Source organism: Balaenoptera musculus, chromosome 17 (genome assembly GCF_009873245.2).
Source record: "Balaenoptera musculus isolate JJ_BM4_2016_0621 chromosome 17, mBalMus1.pri.v3, whole genome shotgun sequence".
NCBI classification, from domain to species: Eukaryota; Metazoa; Chordata; class Mammalia; order Artiodactyla; family Balaenopteridae; genus Balaenoptera; species Balaenoptera musculus.
This window is the reverse complement of record NC_045801.1, coordinates 16,635,764-16,658,534: the sequence shown is the minus strand read 5'-3', so window position 1 is coordinate 16,658,534 and position 22,771 is coordinate 16,635,764. Positions and strand designations below refer to the sequence as shown.

The window sequence follows — 22,771 nt, the reverse complement described above, 5'->3', positions numbered from 1 at the left end:
ATCAACAGATGAATGGATAAAGAAGATGTGGCACATATATACAGTGGAATATTAGCCATAAAAAGAAATGAAATTGAGTTATTTGTAGTGAGGTGGATGGACCTAGAGTCTGTCATACAGAGTGAAGTAAGTCAGAAAGAGAAAAACAAATACCGTATGCTAACACATATATATAGAATCTAAATTTTTAAAAAATGGTACTGATGGACCTAGTTGCAGGCCAGGAATAAAGATGTAGACATAGAGAATGGACTTGAGGACACAGGGTGGGAGGGGGAAGCTGGGGCGAAGTGAGAGTAGCATCGACATATATACACTACCAAATGTAAAATAGATAGCTAGTGGGAAGCAGCAGCATAGCACAGGGAGATCAGCTTGGTGCTTTGCGATGACCTAGAGGGGTGGGATAGGGAGGATGGGAGGGAGGCTCAAGAGGGAGGGGATATGGGGATACATGTATGCACATGGCTGATTCACTTTGTTGTACAACAGAAACTAACAGTATTGTGAAGCAATTATACTCCAATAACAATCTATTAAAAGAAAAAAAAACCGTATGCTATGGTTTTGTTTTTTAATCCACTTTATACAAAGTATTCCTTGGGACTAAAATTTCTCTTACTATTTGATCTAGACTCACAGGTGACTTTTCCCTCCCTCTTTTTTGGAGATGTTTGGAGCTCTCAACTCATCTCATGCTCATCTATCCCTGAACTGTCCCAAGTAGGGAAAAGAACGTTTTCCCGTTATGAAACCATCCAAGAGTTTTGTTTTCATGTTAGCAAGTGAAAAGTTGTACTTTTCAATGCAGATTTTTAAGACCTTTCCAAAAAAAGTATTTTGAGAGAGAATATAATTTTTAAATAATAACTGAATAATTTGAAAATTACTTTGCAGTGAACATCAAATGTCACAGGTAGTCAGGGAGTCTCTGCCTCTGTTTTCATTGATACTCGTTACTGTGTCAAGTTTACTGTTTCTTGATATGAAGAGCTCAGCTTAGATGTCCTCTCCTCAAAAAGGCTTTCCCTGATTACCTCCTTGAAAGTGGGTCTTGGGGAATCCCTGGTGGGCCAGTGATTAGGACTCCGAGCTCTCATTGCCAAGGGCTGGGGTTCAATCCCTGGTTGGGGAACTAAAATCCCACAAGGCAGGTGGCGTGGCCAAAAAAAAAAAAAAAAGAAACTAGGTCTTAAGTCACCGTCACATCATTTTTTTTTCTAAATGTATTTATTTTATTTATTTATTTTTGGCTGTGTTGGGTCTTCGTTGATGCACGCGGGCTTTCTCTAGTTGCGGCGAGCAGGGGCTACTCTTTGTTGCGGTGTGCAGGCTTCTCATTGTGGTGGCTTCTCTTGTTGCGGAGCACGGACTCTAGGCGTGCAGGCTTCAGTAGTTGTGGCTCGTGGACTCAGTAGTTGTGGCACAAGGGCTCAGTAGTTGTGGCTCGTGGGCTCTAGAGCGCAGGCTCAGTAGTTGCAGCGCACACGCTTAGTTGCTCCACGGCATGTGGGATCTTCCTGGACCAGGGCTCGAACCCATGTCCCCTGCATCGGCAGGCGGATTCTTAACCACTGCGCCACCAGGCAAGCCCCTGTCACATCATTTTTAAGCACTCTTTGAAGAGTAAATACTTAACCACTATCTACAAGTTCTTTGTTTTCTATTTTCTGTCTCCCCCTCCTAGATCATGGGCACCTTGAAAGCAGGAATCTTATGTCTTATTTCCTGAGTATCAGAGCAGTGTCTGGCATAGAGCAGGCACTCAAGAAGGAATGAATGTATGAATGAGTGAATGAATGAATGAACATCTGAGCTGTGTTCTCTTTTCCAAGGTGCATGTTTCTGCTTCCAAAGAATAGTCTTCTGCTGTATTTCCCTTTTAAAACAGCAGGACTGTTGTAGGACAGGAATGGAGCACTGAGGTGAAATTGGGTGGCAGAAAGCACCTCTCACAGCCAGTTCCCAATACTCCTAAGGAGGTTTTGAAGATGAGGATGACATGGTCAGATTCACGTTTAGAGACATGACGTTTAATCATGGCATTAGTTGTGACGTAGGCAGTGGCAAGAAATCTGTTTCTGAAAACAGAGCATTGAAGTTTGTGAAGGATGTACTTTTATTGATTAGCAAGGAATCCATGTTAGCCCTATATGAATGGCACTCCCGTTAACATCCTGAGATTCTTTCTTAAGGGAAAGAGAATGGTGTGGAATGATACCCAACATGACAAGAATGAGAGAACGTTGCAAACGGGCATGTCACCTAGCATGTCTACCGTGGCAGGGAAAGACTAAGGATAGCCGTTTTAGAAAGAAATGGTGGCAGCGAGGAGGTTGGCCTGAAACCGTGTCTGTCAGGACGTTTTCAGTCATAGGTGCCAGAAAGCCCCATCAAACTGGCGTAAGCAAACTGCCGAAAGGGAAGGTCCACGCGTGTGTCAGATTCAGGCGTGGCGGCATACAGAGGGAAGTGATGGGGCCTCTGCATCTCTCAACTCAGCTGCTTCCGACCGCTCCACTCGGGTCGTCAGGCCACTCCTTAAATCACTCGCTCTCGTGGGGGGACATGATGTACTGAGTGGTCAGGACCAAGTCACATGCCCACTGCTGGAGGATCCACAGGGGCCAAGAGTGGGTGGGGGTCTTTCTCTAGAAAGACGTGGACTGCCCTGGCCAGAGGAGGAAGGGCTGGCGGACAGGCAGTGCCTGCCACAGCCAGGTGAAGCCCAGAGGCCAGGCCAGGACGGAGGGAGGCATTGCAGCTGCTGGGAGAAGCCAGGAGGGGGGACCCTGCCTGGCGCGGAGGAACGAAGGATGGGGAGCCGTTATGGAAGCAGAGTCGGGAGGGCCTGGTGCATAATTAGCTGTGGGGTGGGGAGGCAGTGGAGGAGCAAGAGGAATCTGGGTTTCCAGCCCGAATGACTAAGAAGAGCGGGATGCTTTTATTTGGAATGAGGAGCGTTACAGCAAGATCGGGTTTGGGAGACGGGGGAGGAGCTTGGTTCTGGACGTGTTCAAGTTGAGGCTCCCGGTGAGGATCAGAGATGCATGGAAGCCACACCTGGAATAGGCTGCAAGACCAAATTTTCCCTCCAGAGCCCCCTTCCAGGTGGGGGTAACGGAGCAGAGTCCGTTCAACTGAGTGGGAGTGGATCGTGCTTTTTTTTTGTTTTGAATTCATGTATTATTTTCGTTGGTTTTCGTGAATCATCTGGGTCTTGTTCCAAAAGTCGTGTTTCAGTGGAGAGTGGCTGCTCCAGTGTTTGTCCGGTTACAAGTCCGTGTAGTCCGTCCTCACTGTCAGCTGGAGGTGGGATAGGAAGGTCTGGGGCTCTGCAAAGGGGAGCCGGGGCTAGAAAGGCTCGTTTGGTAGATGCCTGTCTGCAAGGGTGAGTTTAGCGCTTTGGGATGGATGAGATCACCAAGGACAATGGAGAGGAGAGGGATGAGAAAGAGCCCAGAGCATGGAGATGACAGCAGAAAATGGATGAGGAAGCAAAGTAGGAACTGCCAGGAAGAGAACAAGGGGCACCACCCAGGAGAGCCAAGGGGAGGCGATTTAAGGAAGGCAGTTTGCCCCACAGAGTCAGTGATGCGGGATATATTCGGCAGTTAGAGAAAAGTGTCGACAGAGCGAGGAGGACAGAATGTGCAGAGGTGAGGGATGAACAGGGCAGTAACAGGAGGGGCGAGCAGCAGTCATATCGAACTTCCTTTGAGACATTTGATGGTTACGTGATTTTAACAGCAGGTCAGGTACCCTCCCTATGCTGCAAGCTCAGAGCTTATTGTATTTGGGGCCCGGAGGCCAACACTGTGAGCAGAGAGCTCACTGGATACTCTCAGCACCCCTTTGACATGGGTACCATTTTCATCCCCAGATTACCGATGGAAAGGCTGAGGCTTCGGAGGATGGGTGTAACTTGCCCAGGCTCACACGCCAGTGAGTGGTGGCACCAGACCCAGAAGGCCAGTCTCTTTCACTCGGGAGCCTCTGCCCTAGAAAGCAAGAGTTGCGTAATAATGTGTAGACGATGGTGGAATTGAGCAGCTTTGGGAACTTTGATGTTGCTTTTCATGTTTGCTTTGCTTTGTCTACTTTTTTTAGGGAAATGGCAAACTGAGGTGCTCATAACCCAAAGGGAAGGGGATCCAGTGAAGGGAGATAAGAGTTGAGGGAGCCGATGAGTGCTGGGCTAGGGTCCCTGGGGAGCAGAGACCAGGCCTCGAGACCAGGTGGGTGGGTTAACTTATAACAGGGAGACCCGCTACCTCCTCCGACACAGAGAGAAAAGAGACGAGTGTGGAGATGGGGAAGAAAGTGACCTTGATCTTCTCAGCAAGACAGATAGATAGAAAGCAAAATCTTCTACTAAAACAGAGAGGGAAAGTTGGGAGAATTAAAAATATTGGCACAGTTGCCATAGAAATGTCTATGGGTATGAACAAAAGACGAGTAAAAAGATGTCGGAGCAGCATGACTCAGGTGAGATGAGCGGGTGTAAACGCACAGCACCTGGCACGGGGGTTGGCAGCTGAGGGGCTGTGGGGGAAAAGGTCAGGATGCTCCCAGGGGGGCCTGAGAAGGAGGAGGGGCAGAACGGTACCTCTGAACCTCACTTTGTCAAGTCCCTCATCACTAATACCAGCTCACTCATTAAAGTCACCCTTTTAGGGAACCAGATCGTGCCAGCTTTAAAGGGTCTCATTCAGTCCAATCCTGCAGGTGGAGATCCACCCATTTCACAGACGCAAGGACTGAGGCTGGCAACGGTGAACGAGCGTGCTGCGGTTGGTGTTCTCCAGGCTGCATGTGGGTTCGGGGCCTGGGCAGTGGGCATCCCAGCTGTGGCCAGAGAAGGGCGGACTGCTGTTAGTAAGTGGCAGAACCAGGATTCAAACCGGGAGGCCTGGTTCCAGCCTGTGGCCCCTTCCATCCACCACGTGGGCACTAGTGGTGGGAACTGAGGGGGAGCAGGACAGCCAGAGGCCACGTCCTCACCTAGTGAAGAAACGAAAGTCTGAGCTTTGGAATTCATTGCTTTGAGTAAATGTAAATTCTGGGCCCCAGGCTCATGTGGGCCCAGAATGGATCTGCCTTCTCAGGCGAGGCTGGCTTTCTTTGTCCCTGCGTACTCACAACCCCACCTCAAGTCACCACTCCTACCCACTGCTAGCAGGACACCAGCCGCCTCTCAGAGCTCTGTGTCACCTAAATGCATGGTGACACTAATGTCACCATTTCATTTCATGAATTTCATTTCATCCGCTGAAAATTTTTGGCTGGAAGAGACCACGCAAGCTTTCTTCCACCTAATAAGAGAGCATCTCAGAGTAGCAAGTTGAAAAAGACATTACAATTCAATTAAAAGCTTCCTCTTTTGAACACTCCCAGTGGGGAAGAGCCACTCAGAATTTGTGAGAAACCTAATTTATAGACCCAGTGTCAGGAAATGGAATTGTTAACAATTAGCAGCTGTGTGTTACCGGGACCCAGCAGGGGGTGTAGAGCCAAGGATGATCGGGGCTCCACCCTCCTCAGCAAGCCAGTTAACCTCTCTGAGCCTCAGTTTCCTTATCTGTGAAATGGAGAGCATCACCATCTGTTGGTGTTGTGGGAATGATAAAGATTATGCATGTAAATGGCATCTTGTGACTACATTATCCTGCCTACATTTGACCAGATCAGCAAACCCTTCTTGACTTTAAAAAAAAAAAAAAAAAAGTCTGCGAAACTGAGCAATAAAAGTTAAGCACAAACAGAGATAATGGGAAACAGCTTCTTAAAGCTCACCTCCCCAGCCACCGACTCTGCTGCTACGTACCCTGTTGTTTCTAAAGATGTCTTACACTCCATTATCGAGCGCCCTGTATTCTGTGTTCTTTTCTCTTCCAGCATCGTTACTTTGTACAATTCTTCCCCCATTTCTGCATCATCCTCCGAACTGTCATTCCCCGGGGAGCACGCTAATTTACCCTGGTCCGGCACAGAACACAGCGAGGAATATTCCCCATCTTCACGGCACAGGGTTGGCCTGAGCCCAACCACTTCTGAATCAGGAGAGGCCAACTGATGGCTTCTTGCCGAGGCCACTGAACCTGGCTGCCCATCAGTCATGGTAGCTGCTTGTTAAAAAAATGCAGATTCCTGGGCCTGCTCCTGGATGCTTGGGATTAATAAGTCTGGACTGGGGCTCAGGAATGGGCATTTTTACAAAGCACCCCAGGTGGCATCTGATGGTTTGGGGGCCACCCTATAGGCCCACCCCCAAAATTCAAGTTTAGATTTCAAGTAAGCTGGGGAGAAATCAGTAAAGCTCAGGAGTTAACTCAGGGTCACCAGTGACACTTCAAAAGCCTCTCCCATTTAACAGCTGGGATAAATGGAGACAAGGATGGAGACAGATGAGGAGAGAGCTGGGAGCTTAGAGCAAAACCCAGGATCCCTGCATCCCATTTCCTTTCTCCACCTATCTATCTCCCCGCAACCATCACCATCACAACATACCTGCCCATCAGAATTCCTTCTTCTGGGGTGCAGTGCAGCAAGGACAATGTTATGACTTTAAAACATAAAAGAACAATCGCACGCACACACACACAGAAGATCTACCCTTGATGAACTGTGGCAGAATCTGTTAACAGCTCTGTCAGAAGACCCAGCAAAGCTAAAAGCATCCTTCTGGGCTTTGATGTCTTGACAAGATGCTTCCTTTGAAAGTTCAGAGACAGTCCCGTTATTTCCTCTGACAGCCCCAGTGAAAAGCTCTGAAATCAGAAGTGGCGTCCTGCCAGAGCCTGAAGGTGTGATTCCTTGAGAGTGGCACGTGTGCCCGTCCCCCCTCCCCCGAGGGCCCCAGGCTCCTCCACTAACTCCAACCTCTGACCTCCCTCGGGCTGGAGACCCCGGCCACAAGGGGGCCTCTGCGGTCTGACTCTTCACCTCCCCCAGAGCCTCCCTAGGGAGGTCAAGGCCTGGACATTTCCCTCATCTGACAGCCAGGCTATGTGCAAGCCACCTTGCAAAGAGTTTCCAGGGGCTGATTTGACAGTTTGACCCATTTTTCCTCCCCCTGAGGGCCACAGGTCACTCCCAGAAAAGGTCAGGAAATGCTAGTGCCCTGTGTCTGGAAATGAGCAGAGTGGGGAGGAGGGAGACCAAGGGGATGACAGCGGGAAGGTGCTCGCCTGGAGAGCCTTACAGAGCCTTCTGTTCCGAGTGTCCACCCATGCAGTGTCATCCTTACCTAGGAGTTTGTTAGAGATGCAGAATGTCAGTCCCACCCCAGACTTACTGAATCCAAATATGTATTTTAACAAGATCACTGGGTGATTTGTCTACACTTAAAGAGCTGTATCCCAACTCTACTGCTCCAGGCTGTGTGACCATGGCCACGCTCCTTAACCTCTCTGAGCTTCAGTGTCTACATAAGGTTTTTGAGAAATGAAACATTTAGCACTTGGCACATACTAAGCTTTCAGTGAGTGTTCGCCATCATTGTTATCAGGAAAATTATTAAGGGAGAATCCGTTTTGCCATATTTAAACTCAAATTATCCAGCCACTCCTTGGTGGAGAAGGAAGTCCAAACTGAATGGGAGATAGTTCCAAATACAAAGTGAAGAGCCCTCAACATCTACTTAAAGAACAAACCTAAAGACTGGAGAGAGGGATGTCTCTTAGCAGCCTGGGCCCTGACTATTGAACTTGAGGTTAAAGATGATTATTCATCTGTTTGGCTTGGGGATTACCTTCATTCCTGTGCCTTCTTTTCCTGCCATCCCCACCCCCCAAACTTATCTCCCAGACCCTGCTGCTTCCATGATCCTGCCTAAAAGGCCTTGCCACTCCTTCACCAGCAGAATGAAATCCTACCTCCTTAGCATGGCATTCAAGGCCCTTCACAATCTAGCCCAACATGACTTGTCAGCCACCTCTGGGCTTCCCTCACGCCTGCCCTTTAGCCTCAGTCCTTGTCATTCCTCTGACATTTCCTTGCTGTTGCTGTGTCCTCTGCCTGGCAGTACTCTGTTCCTCTACTTGGAGTCACTCCCCTTCTCTCTACCCGGCAGGATCCAACTCCGCCTTTGGAGCCCTGTTTACCCAGGGAGGCTGTGCGGTGTGCAGAGAGAACGGCTGCAGCTTGAGTGGACTTTGTTTAAATCCCACCTCTGCCATGAACTAGTCATGTGACCTTGGGCAAGGCAATTATCCTCCCTGGCCTGGGTTCTCTCTTCCATCAACTGAGGCTAATGACCACTGCTTTGCAGGGTTGTTATGAGGGTTCATCAACAAAGTAGGGAAAATTTCAATTAATCATAGTCAAGGCCGTTTTCTTTTAAGAAGAAAGTTACCTCCCCTGTGAAGCCTTTAGCATCCTTTTCCCGCCTGTCCTACACAATTAAGTTTGGCCTCCTCTGTGTTTCATAAACTCTTTCTCCTTCTTGTCTCTGCAATGTCTGAATGCTCCAGTGAGGCTTTCTCACAGAAGGAGTCCCTGACCTCTCTGCTTAAGATCATAGGCCGCCCCATACTACCCAAAGCAATCTACAGATTTAATGCGCTCCCTATCAAATTACCTGTGGCATTTTGCACAGCACTAGAACAAATAATCCTAAAATTTATATGGAACCACAAAAGACCCAGAATTGCCAAAGCAATCCTGAGGAGAAAGAACAAAGCAGGAGGCATAACCCTCCCAGACTTCATACTATACTACAAAGCTACAGTAATCAAAACAGCATGGTATTGGCACTAAAACAGACATAGGGATCAACGGAACAGAATAGAAAGCCCAGAAGTAAGCCCACATACCTATGTTCAATTAATCTTTGACAAAGGAGGCAAGAATATAAAACGAAGAAAAAACCATCTCTTCAGCAAGTGGTGTTGGGAAAGTTGGACAGCCTCATGTAAATCAATGAAGTTAGAACACACCCTCATACCATACACAAAAATAAACTCAAAATGGCTTAAAGACTTAAATATAAGATATGACAGGGACTTCCCTGGTGGTCCAGTGGTTAAGACTCCGCCTTCCAATGCAGGGGGTGCAGGTTCGACCCCTGGTTGGGGAGCTAAGATCCCACATGCCTTGCTGCCAAAACACCAAAACATAAAACAGAAGCAATATTCAATAAAGAATTTTTAACAAAAGAGACATGACAGGGACTTCCCTGGTGGTCCAGTGGTTAAGACTCCATGCTCCCAATGCAGGAGGCCCAGGTTCAATCCCTGGTCAAGGAACCAGATCCCACATGCTGCAACTAAGAGTTCATATGCCACAACTAAGAGCCCGCGTGCCTCAACTTAGAGTCCGCATGCTGCAGTGAAGATCCAGCGTGCCACAACTAAAAGATCCCACATGCCGCAACAAAGATCCCACGTGCCGCAACTGAAAAAGATCCTGTGTGCCACAACAAAGATCCCACACATGGTAATGAAGATCCCACATGCTGCAACTAAGACTTGGCTTAGCCAAATAAATAAATAAATATAAAAGTTTTTTTAAAAAAAGACATGACACCATAAAACTCTGAGAAGAGAACATAGGCAAGACATTTTCTGACATAAATCTTACCAATGTTTTCTTAGGTCGGTCTCCCAAGGCAATAGAAATAAAAGCAAAAATAAACAAGTGGGACCTCATCAAACTTATAAGCTTTTGCACAGCAAAGGAAACCATAAACAAAACAAAAAGACAACCTAAAGACTGAGAGAAAATATTTGCAAATGATGCAACCAACAAGAGCTTAATTTCCAAAATATACAAACAGCTCATACAACTCAATATTGAGAAGACACACAACCCAACTGAAAAATGGGCAGAAATATGGGGATATATGTATATGTATGGCTGATAACTTTGTTATAAAGCAGAAACTAACACACCATTGTAAAGCAATTATACTCCAATAAAGATGTTTAAAAAAATAATTTAAAAAATTAAATTAAATTTAAAAAAAAAAAGAAAAATGGGCAGAAGACCTAAATAGACATTTCTCCAAAAAAGATGTACAGATGGCCAACAGGCACATGAAAAGATGCTTAACATCACTAATTATTAGAGAAATGCAAATCAAAACTACAATGAGGTACCACCTCACATCAGTCAGAATGGCCATCATCAAAATGTCTACAAATAACAAAGTCTGGAGAGGGTGTGGAGAAAAGGGAACCCTCCTACGCTGTTGGTGAGAATATAAGTTGGTGCAGCTACTATGGAAAACAGTATGGAGGTTCCTCAAAAAACTAAAAGTAGAGTTGCCATATGATCCTGCAATCCCACTCCTGGGCATATATCTGAAGAAAACCATAATTTGAAAAGATACATGCACCCCAATATTCATTGCAGCACTATTCACAATATCCAAGACATGGAAGCAACCTAAATGTCCATTGACAGATGAATGGATAAAGAAGATGTGGTACATACATACAATGGAATACTACTCAGCCATGAAAAAGAATGAAATAATGCCATTATCAGCTACATGGATGGACCTAGAGATTATCATACTAAGTGAAATAAGTCAGAAAGAGAAAGACAAATACCATATGATATCGCTTATATGTGGAATCTAAAATATGACACAAATGAACTTATCTAGGAAACAGAAACAGACTCACAGACATAGAGAACAGACTTATGGTCACCAAGGGGGAGGGGGCATGGGGGAGGGATGGATTGGGAGTTTGGGGTTAGCAGATGCAAACTATTATGTATAGAATGGATAAACAACAAGGTCCTACTGTATAGCACAGGGAACTATATTCAATATCCTGTGATAAACCATAATGGAAAAGAACATATATATATATATACACACACACACACACACATATACACACACACACACATATAACTAAATCACTTTGCTGTACAGTAGAAAGTAACACAACATTGTAAATCAACTACACTTCAATAAAATAAAATAATCATAGGTAACCCCACTTCCCACCCCATCCTCCTCGCTGCTTGACTTTTCTCCTTTGTGCTTATCAGTGTCGGCTTCTGCTTGTTAATTCGTGTGAATGTGAGCTCCACAAGAGCAGAGATTCCTGTCTACTCACTCCTGCATCCTCGGCACCTACAAATGTGTCTGGCACTCGTAGGCTCTCAGACAGGATTTGAAGACTGCATGTGAAAATCATTGTGTGCCCTCGAGGGGTATTCAGATGGCCCTGCCCTGCCCAGCTGTGAAGGGCTAAATTGTGTCCCCACCCAAATTCATATGTTGGAATCCCAACCCTCAGAATGTGGCTATATTTGGAGATAAGGTTTTTAAAGAGGGGATTAAGTCACCTTAAATGAAGTCCTCGGTGTGGGCCCTAGTCCAGTCTGACTGGTGTCCTCGTAAGAAGAGGAGATTAGAGATAGGCACGCACGGAAGGGAGACCACGTCAGGACACGGTGAGAAGGGGTTCATCTGAAACCAAGGGGAGAGGCTTCAGAAGAAACAAACCCTGCAGACATCTTGGTCCCGGACTTCTAGCCTCCAGAACCGTGAGAAATAAATTTGTGTGGTTTAAGCCACCCAGTCTGTGTACTTTGTCATGGCGGCCTGAGCTGACTAATACACCAGCTGTGAACTCCTTGAGGACAAGAACCATGGTTTCTTCATCTTTGTATGCCCCGTATCCACAGGGTTCTGGCCCCAACCCATACTCAGTAAATAGGGTGCTAATCGAATTGCATTCCACTCACAACAGGAAGAGTGACGACTGAAGAAGCACCAAGTGGTGAAGGGAGAGCCCTGCACAGACATCCAGGAATGAGTTGTTCATAATTGCCTGTACAGGCTGGCCATTTTCCTTATATATTATCTATTCCAAGGTGGTGTCATTTCTCACTCGTTGGGGTTTCTTTGTGGCACATAATAAATACCATAGTGGATAAAAGGAAAATCCAGTCAATCGGGGCTTCCCTGGTGGCAGTGGTTAAGAATCCACCTGCCAATGCAGGGGACACGGGTTCGAGCCCTGGTCCGGGCAGATCCCACATGCCGCGGAGCAACTAAGCCCGTGCACCACAACCACTGAGCCTGTGCTCTAGAGCCCATGAGCCACAACTACTGAGCCTGCGCGCCTAGAGCCTGTGCTCCGCAACAAGAGAAGCCACTGCAATGAGAAGCCTGCGCACCGCAATGAAGAGTAGGCCCCGCTCGCCACAACTAGAGAAAGCCCACGCACAGCAACAAAGACCCAACACAGCCAAAAATAAATAAATAAATTTATAAAAAAAAAAAAATCCAGTCAATCGCAAAAACAGGCAAAGGAGGCAAGAGTCTGTACTTGGTGTTTGGGCTCCTTCTCCGTGTAACATGTACGTGTGACACTCTTAGTTGTCCTGTGAGGGGTGGGATTCAAGACAGAAAGAGGCGTGATGGAGAAGAGTCATAGAGGAAGGAAACTTCTCACCTCTCCTCTCCTTCTGGGCACCAGGATCTTAAACACAATGGTGTTTAGTTCTAATCTGCTCGGGCCACCCCCCCACCCAAGGGCAGGGCTTGCCTCTGAGGCTCCCCACCTACCGCTGGGCCCTCAGCCCAGTGGCTGCAGCAGCCTGGGGACCACTCGGTGCTGCTTTGAAGTGGAGTGTTTTCAGGTCGGTACAGAATGTGCCTGCACGCAGTTCAGACCCGCTGGGAAACTGGCCCAGGGCGAGGCCCGCGACATGGAGCCGGTCTGCTGGGATACGCACCACCCGCCATGGAAGGGACTGTGTCGGAGTTTTAACGTGCATTTTATTCATGCATTCATTTGTTTTTCATTTTTGCTAACTTGGGCAAGTGTACACCTGAACCTGAAGACTTGGCCAGAAATATGCAGCCTTCACACCGGCGAGTAGCAGGCCTCGTGGCGCCGGTCCTGACCTCACTGGTGGCTCACAGACTTTCAGAAAGACAGACGCCAAGTCTCTACTGCTCTGCAGACACTCACCCCCTTGTTGTGCTCGGATTATTCTTCCAAGGGCAGTGGTTCTTGCAGCTTCACTGGGGGGACCTTGGGAGAGGAATTCTTCAAAGGCTCACTGTTTTCTGAGCCCTCCCCACCCTTCTCTTTCCTTCCTTCATCTTCCCTTCTTTTTAATCTGCTGTGGTTTGCACCCCTGGTTGCCAAATACGTTTTAGAAGATACCATCTATTCTGAACCACAGTTCTTAGAACATCAAAAAGCTTTTAGGATATTTCACCACAAATTTGGCTCATTTCTTGGCCTCACTTGTCAACAGATTTAAATAATTCTAGATGAAGGAGTTTCTGTGAAAAAAGTCTCTTCTCTCCCCTGCACCTATTCCTGCCCAATTTCTTTGTTCTGCAAAAGAAAAGTCGTCTTCTGCTCCCTCTCTTTTAAAAATCATAATTCAAAGGCCCAGGCCTCTTGGATAGTGGGCACAGATTTGGCCACATTCTGCTACGTCAGTGGTAACCCCTACAGAACTGTAGGACCTCCTTTCCCTTACCGAGTTCCTCCGCTCATAGAAGCCCTCGTGCACACTCACACACATTCACACGTGCACACACACACGTGCACACACGTGCAGATGCAGGCGTATGCGCATGCACACACAACACATGCAACATGTGTGCACATACGTGCAAGTGCAGGCATGTTCGTGTGCACACACGTGCAACGTACGTGCACGCAATACACATGCACGCACCCACATCACTGAGCATCCACGACAGATGTGCCCGTACATCACTGGTCTGCGTCAGCCGCAGTTCCCTCAGGGAAGCCACTCTGCAGTTAATTTAACATTCACCCAATCTTTATGGAAAGCATACTGTGGACCAAATACTGCTCTAGGTTCCGGGGAAATCACAGTGAAGAGTTCCTGCCTTTGTGGAGTTTATATTCTAGAACAGCACCGTCCGGTAGAAGGTCCCTCAATGAGAGTGATGTCCCGCACTGTTTAATACAATAGCCACCAGCCACGTATGGCTACTGAGCACTCGAAATGTGCCTGGTGCAACTGAAAACTGGATTTTAAATTTTATTTAATTTTAATTAATATAAATTTAAAGAGGCACATGTGGCCAGTGGCTGCTGTATTAGGAGAAAATGGGTAGATACTCTCTCCTGCCTCTTCCTTTAACCACAAAAATATATAAGTAAATTTTGAATATTAAAAAGTGCTATGCAGGGAACTATATTCAATGTCTTGTAATAACCTATAATAGAAAAGAATCTGAAAAGGAATATATATACATATTGCGTTGGCCAAAAAATTTGTTTGGGTTTTTTGGTAAGATCTTATGGAAAAACCCAAACAAACTTTTTGGCTAACCCAATATATATATATATATCTCTGTATAACTGAACAATTTTGCTGTACACCTGAAACTAACACAACATTGTAAATCAATTATATTTCAATGACATATATATATATATATATATATATATATATATATATATATATATATATATATATATATGGTGCTATGAAGAAAGCAAAGCAGGGAGAGAGTGACTGGGGAACTGGGAGAGGCAGTATTTTACATGGAATGGTGGTCAGGAAAGGCCTCTCTGTGGAACGGTGACTTTTACATGGAGCCATGAAAACCAAGGAGCTCTAGGGGTGGACTTCCTGTCAAAGGCCCTGTGATGGAAGGGATACACCTGTTCCAGCAGCCGCAGTGAGAGGAGCAAGTGGGGAGGGGAGCATGGACCAGAACGTGCCGGGGTTGGAGTTCACTCTGATGGGAAGCCGAGAGAGGGCTTCATGCAGAACAGTGTCCTGAACTGATTCCTATCTTAAAATCTCCCTCTGCATGACTATCATCAAAAAGAATACAAATAACAAATGTTGGCAGGGATGTGAAGAAAAGGGAACCCTCATACACTGTTGGTGGGAATGTAAATTGGTGCAGCCACTGTGGAAAACAGTATGGATGTTTCTCAAAAACTAAAAATAGAACTACCATACGACCCAGCAATTCCACTCCTGGGTATATTTCTTAAAAAAAAAAAAGGAACTAATTTGAAAAGATATATGCACCCCAGTGTTCATAGCAGCATTATTTACAATAGCCAAGATATGGAAGCAACCTATGTGTCCATCAACAGATAAATGGATAAAGAAGATGTGATACACACACACAATGGAATACTACTCAGCCTTAAAAAGAATGAAATTTTACCATCTGCAACACCATGGATGGATTTGGAGGGTATTATGCTCAGTGAAATAAGCCAGACAGAGAAAGACAAACACAAATCACTTATATGTAGAATCTAAAAAGTACAACAAACGAGTGAGTATAACGAAAAAGAAGCAGACTCACAGAGAACAAACTAGTGGTTACCAGTGGGGAGAGGGAAGGGGGAGGGGCAAGATAGGAGAGGATTAAGAGGTACAAACTGTTAGTCATAAAGTAAGCTACAAGGATATATTGTACACCATGAGGAATACAGCAAACATTTTGTAGTACTATAAATGGAGTATAACTTTTAAAACCTGTGAATCACTACATTGTATACCTGTAATTTATATAATATTATACACCAACTATACTTCGATTTTTAAAAAACATTTAGAGATTAAAAAATAACATTTAAGTGTTTTCAGTACCAAAATGAATTTCAAACCATAAATAAAGCCCATCAAGAAGCAGAAAGAAAATCCCTGTGCTGCTCTGGAGAGGAAGTAAGCAGGAGGCCTGTGGGAGGCTTCCAGACGGGAGATGGAAGTGGTCCGATACTGGGTTTATTTTGAAGACAGAGTCAACAGGATCGCTGATGGACTAATTTGGGGGTGAGGTAAAGAGGATTTGGGCCTGAGTGTGCTATAGAGATGGAGATGAAGAGCTGTAGACATGGTGGGGGTGGGGGGGCAGGACCCATGTTTGAGGGGGAAAATCAAGAGTCTGATGTTCAGCTAAACATGTCAATTTGGGTGTTGTCAGCAAAAAGACACAGCTCCCCTCTGCTCTGCTGTGCCCATCTCCTGTCCTCACCAGTGCCCTGAGGGACCCTCACCCACTGCTGGTGAAATTGCCCAGCATCACTTTGTTATAAAGCAGAAACTAACACACAATTGTAAAGCAATTAAACTCCAATAAAGATGTTAAAAAAAAAAAAAAAAAAGAAATTGCCCAGCATGAAAATGCCTCAGAGTGGCCGTTTCTGGGTTCACAGGGGAGGGATTCCCCTCCCCCGAGTCCTGCACAGGTTTGTCACCTGACCCCCTAAGCAGATAAGTGGGGCCCCAAGTCCCAGAGGGTTGCTCTTGAAAGTAAGTCCATTAATTCTGCCTGGAGCCCTCTCTTCAGTGGAACTCAAACCTAGGCCCGTGGGAGGGACGGGAGAGGATATGCTATCTCCTCCATCCCCTTTCCCCCGGATGTCGGCTACCCCTGTTTCCAAACACACAATGAAAGGCCATCCTCTATGGAAGCCTGTGCATTTAGATACTCAGCGTGGTCCAGCCCATCACTTCCCCTGTTGGGGTTCTGTTAACATAACCTACCTTATAATAAGCAAATTGTTCCCGTACTCCTAAATTAATATTTGTTTAATGCAATTCCAATCAACATTCTAACAGAATTTTATTTTGCAGATGATTCTGATTCATGAGAACTGGTTTACATGAATAGGTGATCAGAATAACCCAGAATTATTTGGCAAAAGAAGAATGATAAAGAGAAACTCACTCTACCAGATGTTAAAACATGCTCTAATCTACAAAAAAAAATTTAAGTGAAGCATAAGTGTAAGGCTCAAGAGCTAGATAAGAGGTACAGAACAGATAATCCAGAAACACCCTAGTATATAGAAAAATTTAATGTATGGCCAAGGTGGCTTCACAAATTAGTGAGAAATAAATAACACTATACATGCTATTGAGATAATTGATAACTTTCAAGAAAAATGGTTAGAAATGTATCTCACAGCTTACCCCAAGATCAGTTCAGTTCAAGTCCAGACAAGTTAAATGTAAAAAATAAAGCCAAAACACTCTAAGAAAACATAGAATAATAGGTCTCAGCTATCAAAGCAGGGAATCACCTTCTAAATGTAAAATCACAATGAAAGAAACCACAAGAGAAAAAGATTGATAAATTTGCCATCTAAAAATAAAAAATTTCTACCTGTAAAACATGAAAAAATACCATATGCAAAACTAAAAGGTAAATGACAGACTGGAAAATTTTTGCAACAAATATAGAAAGGTACTAATGTTTTTAATATAGAGAGAACTCATAAATTAATAATAAAACCACTGGGCATCACAATATAAAAATGACATAGGGACTTTCCTGGTGGTCCAGTGGGTAAGACCCTGCGCTCCCAATGCAGGGGGCCTGGGTTTGATCCCTGGTCGGGGAACTAGATCCCGCATGCATGCTGCAACTAAGAAGTCCGCATGCCACAACTAAAGATCCCGCGTGCCACAACTAAGACCTGGCACAGCCAACATAAATAAATAAATAAATAAATAATTTTTAAAAATGATAATAAAGTATGTTTTTTTAAAATGGCATAAATCCACAATTCACAAAAGAATACAAATGGCAAGTGAATCTTTGAAAACTGTTCACCCTTATTAGCAATCAAGAGAAGCACCAAAGCATATTAAAGCAGTTTTCCCGTATCTAATTGGCCAGGCTTTTTAATGGTAATATTTCATGTAAGCTAAGTGGTGAGTCGGGCACTCATTCACTGCCGGCGAAAAGGCCAAATGATGCAAAAACTTAGCCATATGAGTGAAGAGAATGTAAAATGTTGACCTCCTTTGACCCAGTGCTTTTACTTCAGAAATAAGGACTAAGGGTATTGACTACAATTTTGTCGAGAAGAGCCAAAAATTAGGAATAAATGTCCAACAAAAGTCCAATGGCTAAATACACCATGTATGGTATATCCCTACAATGTAACGTCATGCAGCCATTTTTTAATCATGCTTTTGCTCAAAGTTTGTGAAAATGGGAAATGTTCAAGTGAAATGAAGGAACTACGATATTTGGGGTGATGTTTTTCTTCTTTATACTTTGATGCCTTTTCTGGATTTTCTATAGTGATTTTACCTTTATGATAATAAACGAAACATTCATATCCATTTTCTAACTCCTATATAAATTCCACTTGCCAGCCCCAGGCAAGCATCTTGCTTCTGATGTACCATCCATAAAAGCGGCTTGCGAACCCAGCCAACACTTCACTGCGAGGTTCCCTCCACCACCCTACCCACCACTTCATAAGATCTCAGTGCCCTTGTTGCTTTTCTGTATCCCTTGGTCTCTAAACATGAATGAGTGACCTGCATCCTCATTTGCTTGCTTTGGGCCTGTTCCCACTGCCCTTCCCAGAGAATGGAAGAGAAGAAGAATGTGATCTTTCATTTTTAGGTGTACCCACTCTCACACCCTCTGTGCGCACCTGGGTATTTGCTTTGGGCGCCAGTTGGGATGGGTCATGGGAGCAACTTAGAAAGAAATGCTAGTTTCTTTTGCCTTGTGAGGAAGCACTGACACTCTCTTTGTTCTTGTCCCACAGATATGATGCTGCCTCTTGTGTTTTGGAACAGCTACAATCTTCTGCACTGAAATCATTCTGGAAACTCAAGCACCAGACTTCAGCGTTCAAGTGAAGCCAAAGCCATTGGAGCGGGGCATAAAGCCAAAAGCCTTTTATCTTAGTAGTTCCAAACATTTCACTGCCCCTTCCCTACCCGCCCCCATCCCCAAAATAAGCCATTGCACACAGACAGACAGTATGGCGAGCAAACGAAAATCCACAACCCCATGCATGGTTCGGACGTCACAAGTAGTAGAACAAGACGTGCCCGAGGAAGGAGACAGGGCCAAAGAGAAAGGAATCGGCACGCCACAGCCCGAAATGGCCAAGGACACTTGGGCAGCAGAACCTGAAAACTCTTCCAAAGAAAATGAAGTGATAGAGGTGAAATCTACAGGGGAAAATCAATCCAAAAAACTCCAAGGTGGTTATGAATGCAAATACTGCCCCTACTCCACGCAAAACCTGAACGAGTTCACGGAGCACGTTGACATGCAGCACCCCAACGTGATTCTCAACCCGCTCTACGTGTGTGCCGAATGTAACTTCACAACCAAAAAGTACGACTCCTTGTCTGACCACAACTCCAAGTTCCACCCCGGGGAGACCAACTTCAAGCTGAAGCTCATCAAGCGCAATAATCAGACCGTGTTAGAGCAGTCCATCGATGCCACCAACCACATCATGTCCATCACCACCAGCGGCCCCGGAAGCGGGGACAATGACCCCGGGATCTCGGTGAGTAAAACCCCCATCATGAAGCCAGGGAAACCGAAAGCCGATGCCAAGAAGGTGCCCAAGAAGCCAGAGGAGGCCGCCCCCGAGAACCACGTGGAAGGGACCACCCGCCTGGTGACAGACGCGGCTGAGATCCTCTCAAGACTCGGGGGCGTGGAGCTCCTCCAGGACACGTTAGGACACGTTATGCCTTCTGTCCAGCTCCCACCAAATATCAACCTTGTCCCCAAGGTCCCCGTGCCGCTGAACACTACCAAATACAACTCTGCCCTGGACACCAACGCCACCATGATCAACTCCTTCAACAAGTTCCCTTACCCAACGCAGGCTGAGTTGTCCTGGCTCACAGCTGCTTCCAAACACCCAGAAGAGCACATCAGAATCTGGTTTGCCACCCAGCGCTTAAAGCATGGCATCAGCTGGTCCCCGGAGGAGGTGGAGGAGGCCCGGAAGAAGATGTTTAATGGCACCATCCAGTCAGTCCCCCCAACGATCACTGTGCTGCCCGCCCAGTTGGCCCCCACAAAGATGTCACAGCCCATCCTCCAGACAGCGCTTCCGTGCCAGATCCTCGGCCAGACCAGCCTCGTGCTGACTCAGGTGACCAGCGGGCCAACCACCGTCTCTTGCTCCCCCATCACACTCGCCGTGGCCGGAGTGACCAACCACGGCCAGAAGAGACCTCTAGTGACTCCCCAAGCTGCCCCCGAGCCCAAGCGCCCACACATCGCTCAAGTGCCAGAGCCTCCACCCAAGGTGGCCAACCCTTCGCTGACCCCGGCCAGCGACCGCAAGAAGACGAAGGAGCAGATCGCACATCTCAAAGCGAGCTTCCTCCAGAGCCAGTTCCCCGACGACGCTGAGGTCTACCGGCTCATCGAGGTGACCGGCCTCGCCAGGAGTGAGATCAAGAAGTGGTTCAGCGACCACCGGTATCGGTGTCAAAGGGGCATCGTCCACATCACCAGCGAATCCCTTGCCAAAGACCAGCTGGCCATCGCGGCTTCCCGACACGGCCGCACCTACCACGCGTACCCAGACTTTGCCCCGCAGAAGTTCAAAGAGAAAACCCAAGGTCAGGTGAAAATCCTGGAAGACAGCTTCCTGAAAAGCTCTTTCCCGACCCAAGCAGAACTGGACAGGCTAAGAGTGGAGACCAAGCTGAGCAGGAGAGAGATCGACTCCTGGTTCTCAGAGAGGCGGAAGCTTCGGGACAGCATGGAACAGGCCGTCCTGGATTCCATGGGGTCCAGCAAGAAAGGCCCAGACGCGGTGGCCCCCAATGGTGCTCTGTCTCGACTCGAGCAGTTCTCCAGTGCCCAGGTGCCCAGCTCTTTGCCCAGCCCCTCACCAGCAATTACAAAAAATCAAGAACAGGTTCAACTCCTGAGGAGCACATTTGCAAGAACGCAGTGGCCAACGCCCCAGGAGTACGACCAGCTGGCGGCAAAGACCGGCCTGGTCCGAACTGAAATCGTGCGTTGGTTCAAGGAGAACAGATGCTTGCTAAAAACTGGAACCTTGAAGTGGCTGGAGCTGTACCAGCAGCAGCACGTGGTGGATGATCACGGCTACGACGCCCTGTCGAGGAAGGCGGCAAGAACCGTCATCGCCGAGAGCTCGAAGAACGGGAGCGAGGGCGGCCCGCAGTACCACAAGGACCCCAAAAAGCTCTGCGAGGAGGACTTGGAGAAGCTGGGCCCCAGGATGAAAGCGGGCGGCGAGCAAGCAAAAGACGGTTTGCCGGCAAAGCCCTCGGAGGCCACCTCGGACAGATCAGAGGGCAACAGTCGGGACGGCCAGGGCAGCGACGAGAACGAGGAGTCGGGCATCGTGGATTGGGTGGAGGTGACGGTCGGAGAGGAGGACGCCGTCTCAGACAGGTCGGACAGCTGGAGTCAGACGGCGGCAGACGGCGCGGCGGAACTGGCTGACTCGGACTCCGACAGCGTCCCTGCTGAGGCCAGCCAGGCCTAGACAGGTAATGCCACCTGCCCCCCCGGGAGCCAGGGCAGGAGGCTGGGTTTCTTTCTTTCTATTGCCAGAGTCGATACAGTTGTCGGGTACAGAGATATTGACACAGATCATGGGTTCTTCTTTCAAGCTCTTTTAAGACAAAGGAAGAAGAATAGGTGTTGCTAGATTTTATGTTTTTATTTGCAAGGCAGTGCTGATAGGTGACAGCATCACTGCCTGTGGCCTTTGGGGGTCCGTCCATTCTAAAGTCTAGTAACAAGGTAACGCAACACAAGGCCTGTTTTGTGTTCACTGGTGTAAGAAACAAACGTGAAAGGATATGTCTTTTCCTTTTTCTTTTTATTTTCTTTTTGGATTTTTTAAAGAATAAGTGTCTACGTTTACTGAATAAAAATTTGGGATTGTTTCCTTTAACCTGAAAGGTTTTGAAAGTACCTGGTATTTACCTCGCCACGGCTAAAGGAAGGTGCACCCGTGTGTGTCTCATTAAGTAACCCCGCTTGTTGCTGCGCTGATGGGGTCCCCAGAGCCCCTTCAAATCTGGAAGAGACTGGTGTAAATTAGGTCGGTGGAGCCACAAAAGCCTGGGAAGGGAGGTTACCATGGTCACTAATGGCCATGTCATCCACAAAATGGGACGTGCCACCCAAGCCCTTGGTGTTTGTGCTTCACCAGAGGTCTGTGCAAATCAGGGCCTGAAGCATGGCAGCTTTCTTGATGGTAAGTTTAGAAAAGGGGGCGGGGTGGGGGGGGGATAGTAGAGAGAGGGATACAGGAGGGAAAGGTCTACCTCGGCCAAAGCCGAAGTATTCCAAGGGCAGCTTAGAACCAGGAGGGAGATGCACGATTTACAATCTGCCCGGCTTGGCTTCTCCAGAGGTCACTTAAAAGGAAATGGAAGCCCCGCGCCACCACCATGTCATCTTTAGACATAATGAAAGGTAAAAACCTCTAGAATGATTGATAAGGTCCCCAAGGGAGCCCTGGAAATTACCATACCTTTTTATTTATGAACTCGGACAACTTTGGCCAGCCATGTCCCTCATTAATTCATTTATTCAGTAATAAAATGAGGCACCTGGCAAATAAATAAAGTCCTCTAGAAACCTTATTTTAGCCGGTTCCATCAGCTATTAAAAGAGCAATTTAATGAGCAGCCAATCACAGAATGCCATCAAGTCTTTCTCCTCCAGCTTTGCAGGAGGAAGTGGTAATGGGTTGGGGGTGAGGAAGGTGAGCTAGTGACAGGAGGGGTTAAAGGGCATTATGCATCGCACCAACCACCCGCCTCCACCTGGCTACAATGGTTTCATCCTCCCTCTGGCCATTTTCTTGCTTCTTATAAGAATCTACCAGGGACTACCCTGGCAGTCCAGTGGTTAAGACTTCGCCTTCCAATGCAGGGGGTGTGGGTTCGATCCCTGGTCGGCGAGCTGAGATCCCACATGCCTCACTGGCCAAAAAACCAAAACATAAAACAGAAGCAATTTGTAACAAATTCAATAAAAAAAAAAAAAGACCCTACCAAA

General features: G+C 46.7%; 1 protein-coding gene across 5 annotated transcripts in view; it reads left to right on the top strand.

The window, feature by feature from the left end:
• ZHX2 (zinc fingers and homeoboxes 2) overlaps positions 1 to 22,771 on the top strand; it is a 170,685-nt gene that overhangs the window by 135,288 nt on the left and 12,626 nt on the right. For all 5 annotated transcript variants that reach the window (XM_036830650.1, XM_036830646.1, XM_036830647.1 and 2 more), the window contains one exon: positions 18,507 to 21,246. In XM_036830650.1, coding sequence (XP_036686545.1) covers positions 18,726 to 21,242 — 2,517 coding nt within the window. In that variant the 5' untranslated portion in view covers positions 18,507 to 18,725 and the 3' untranslated portion in view covers positions 21,243 to 21,246. The remainder of the gene's footprint in view (positions 1 to 18,506; positions 21,247 to 22,771) is intronic.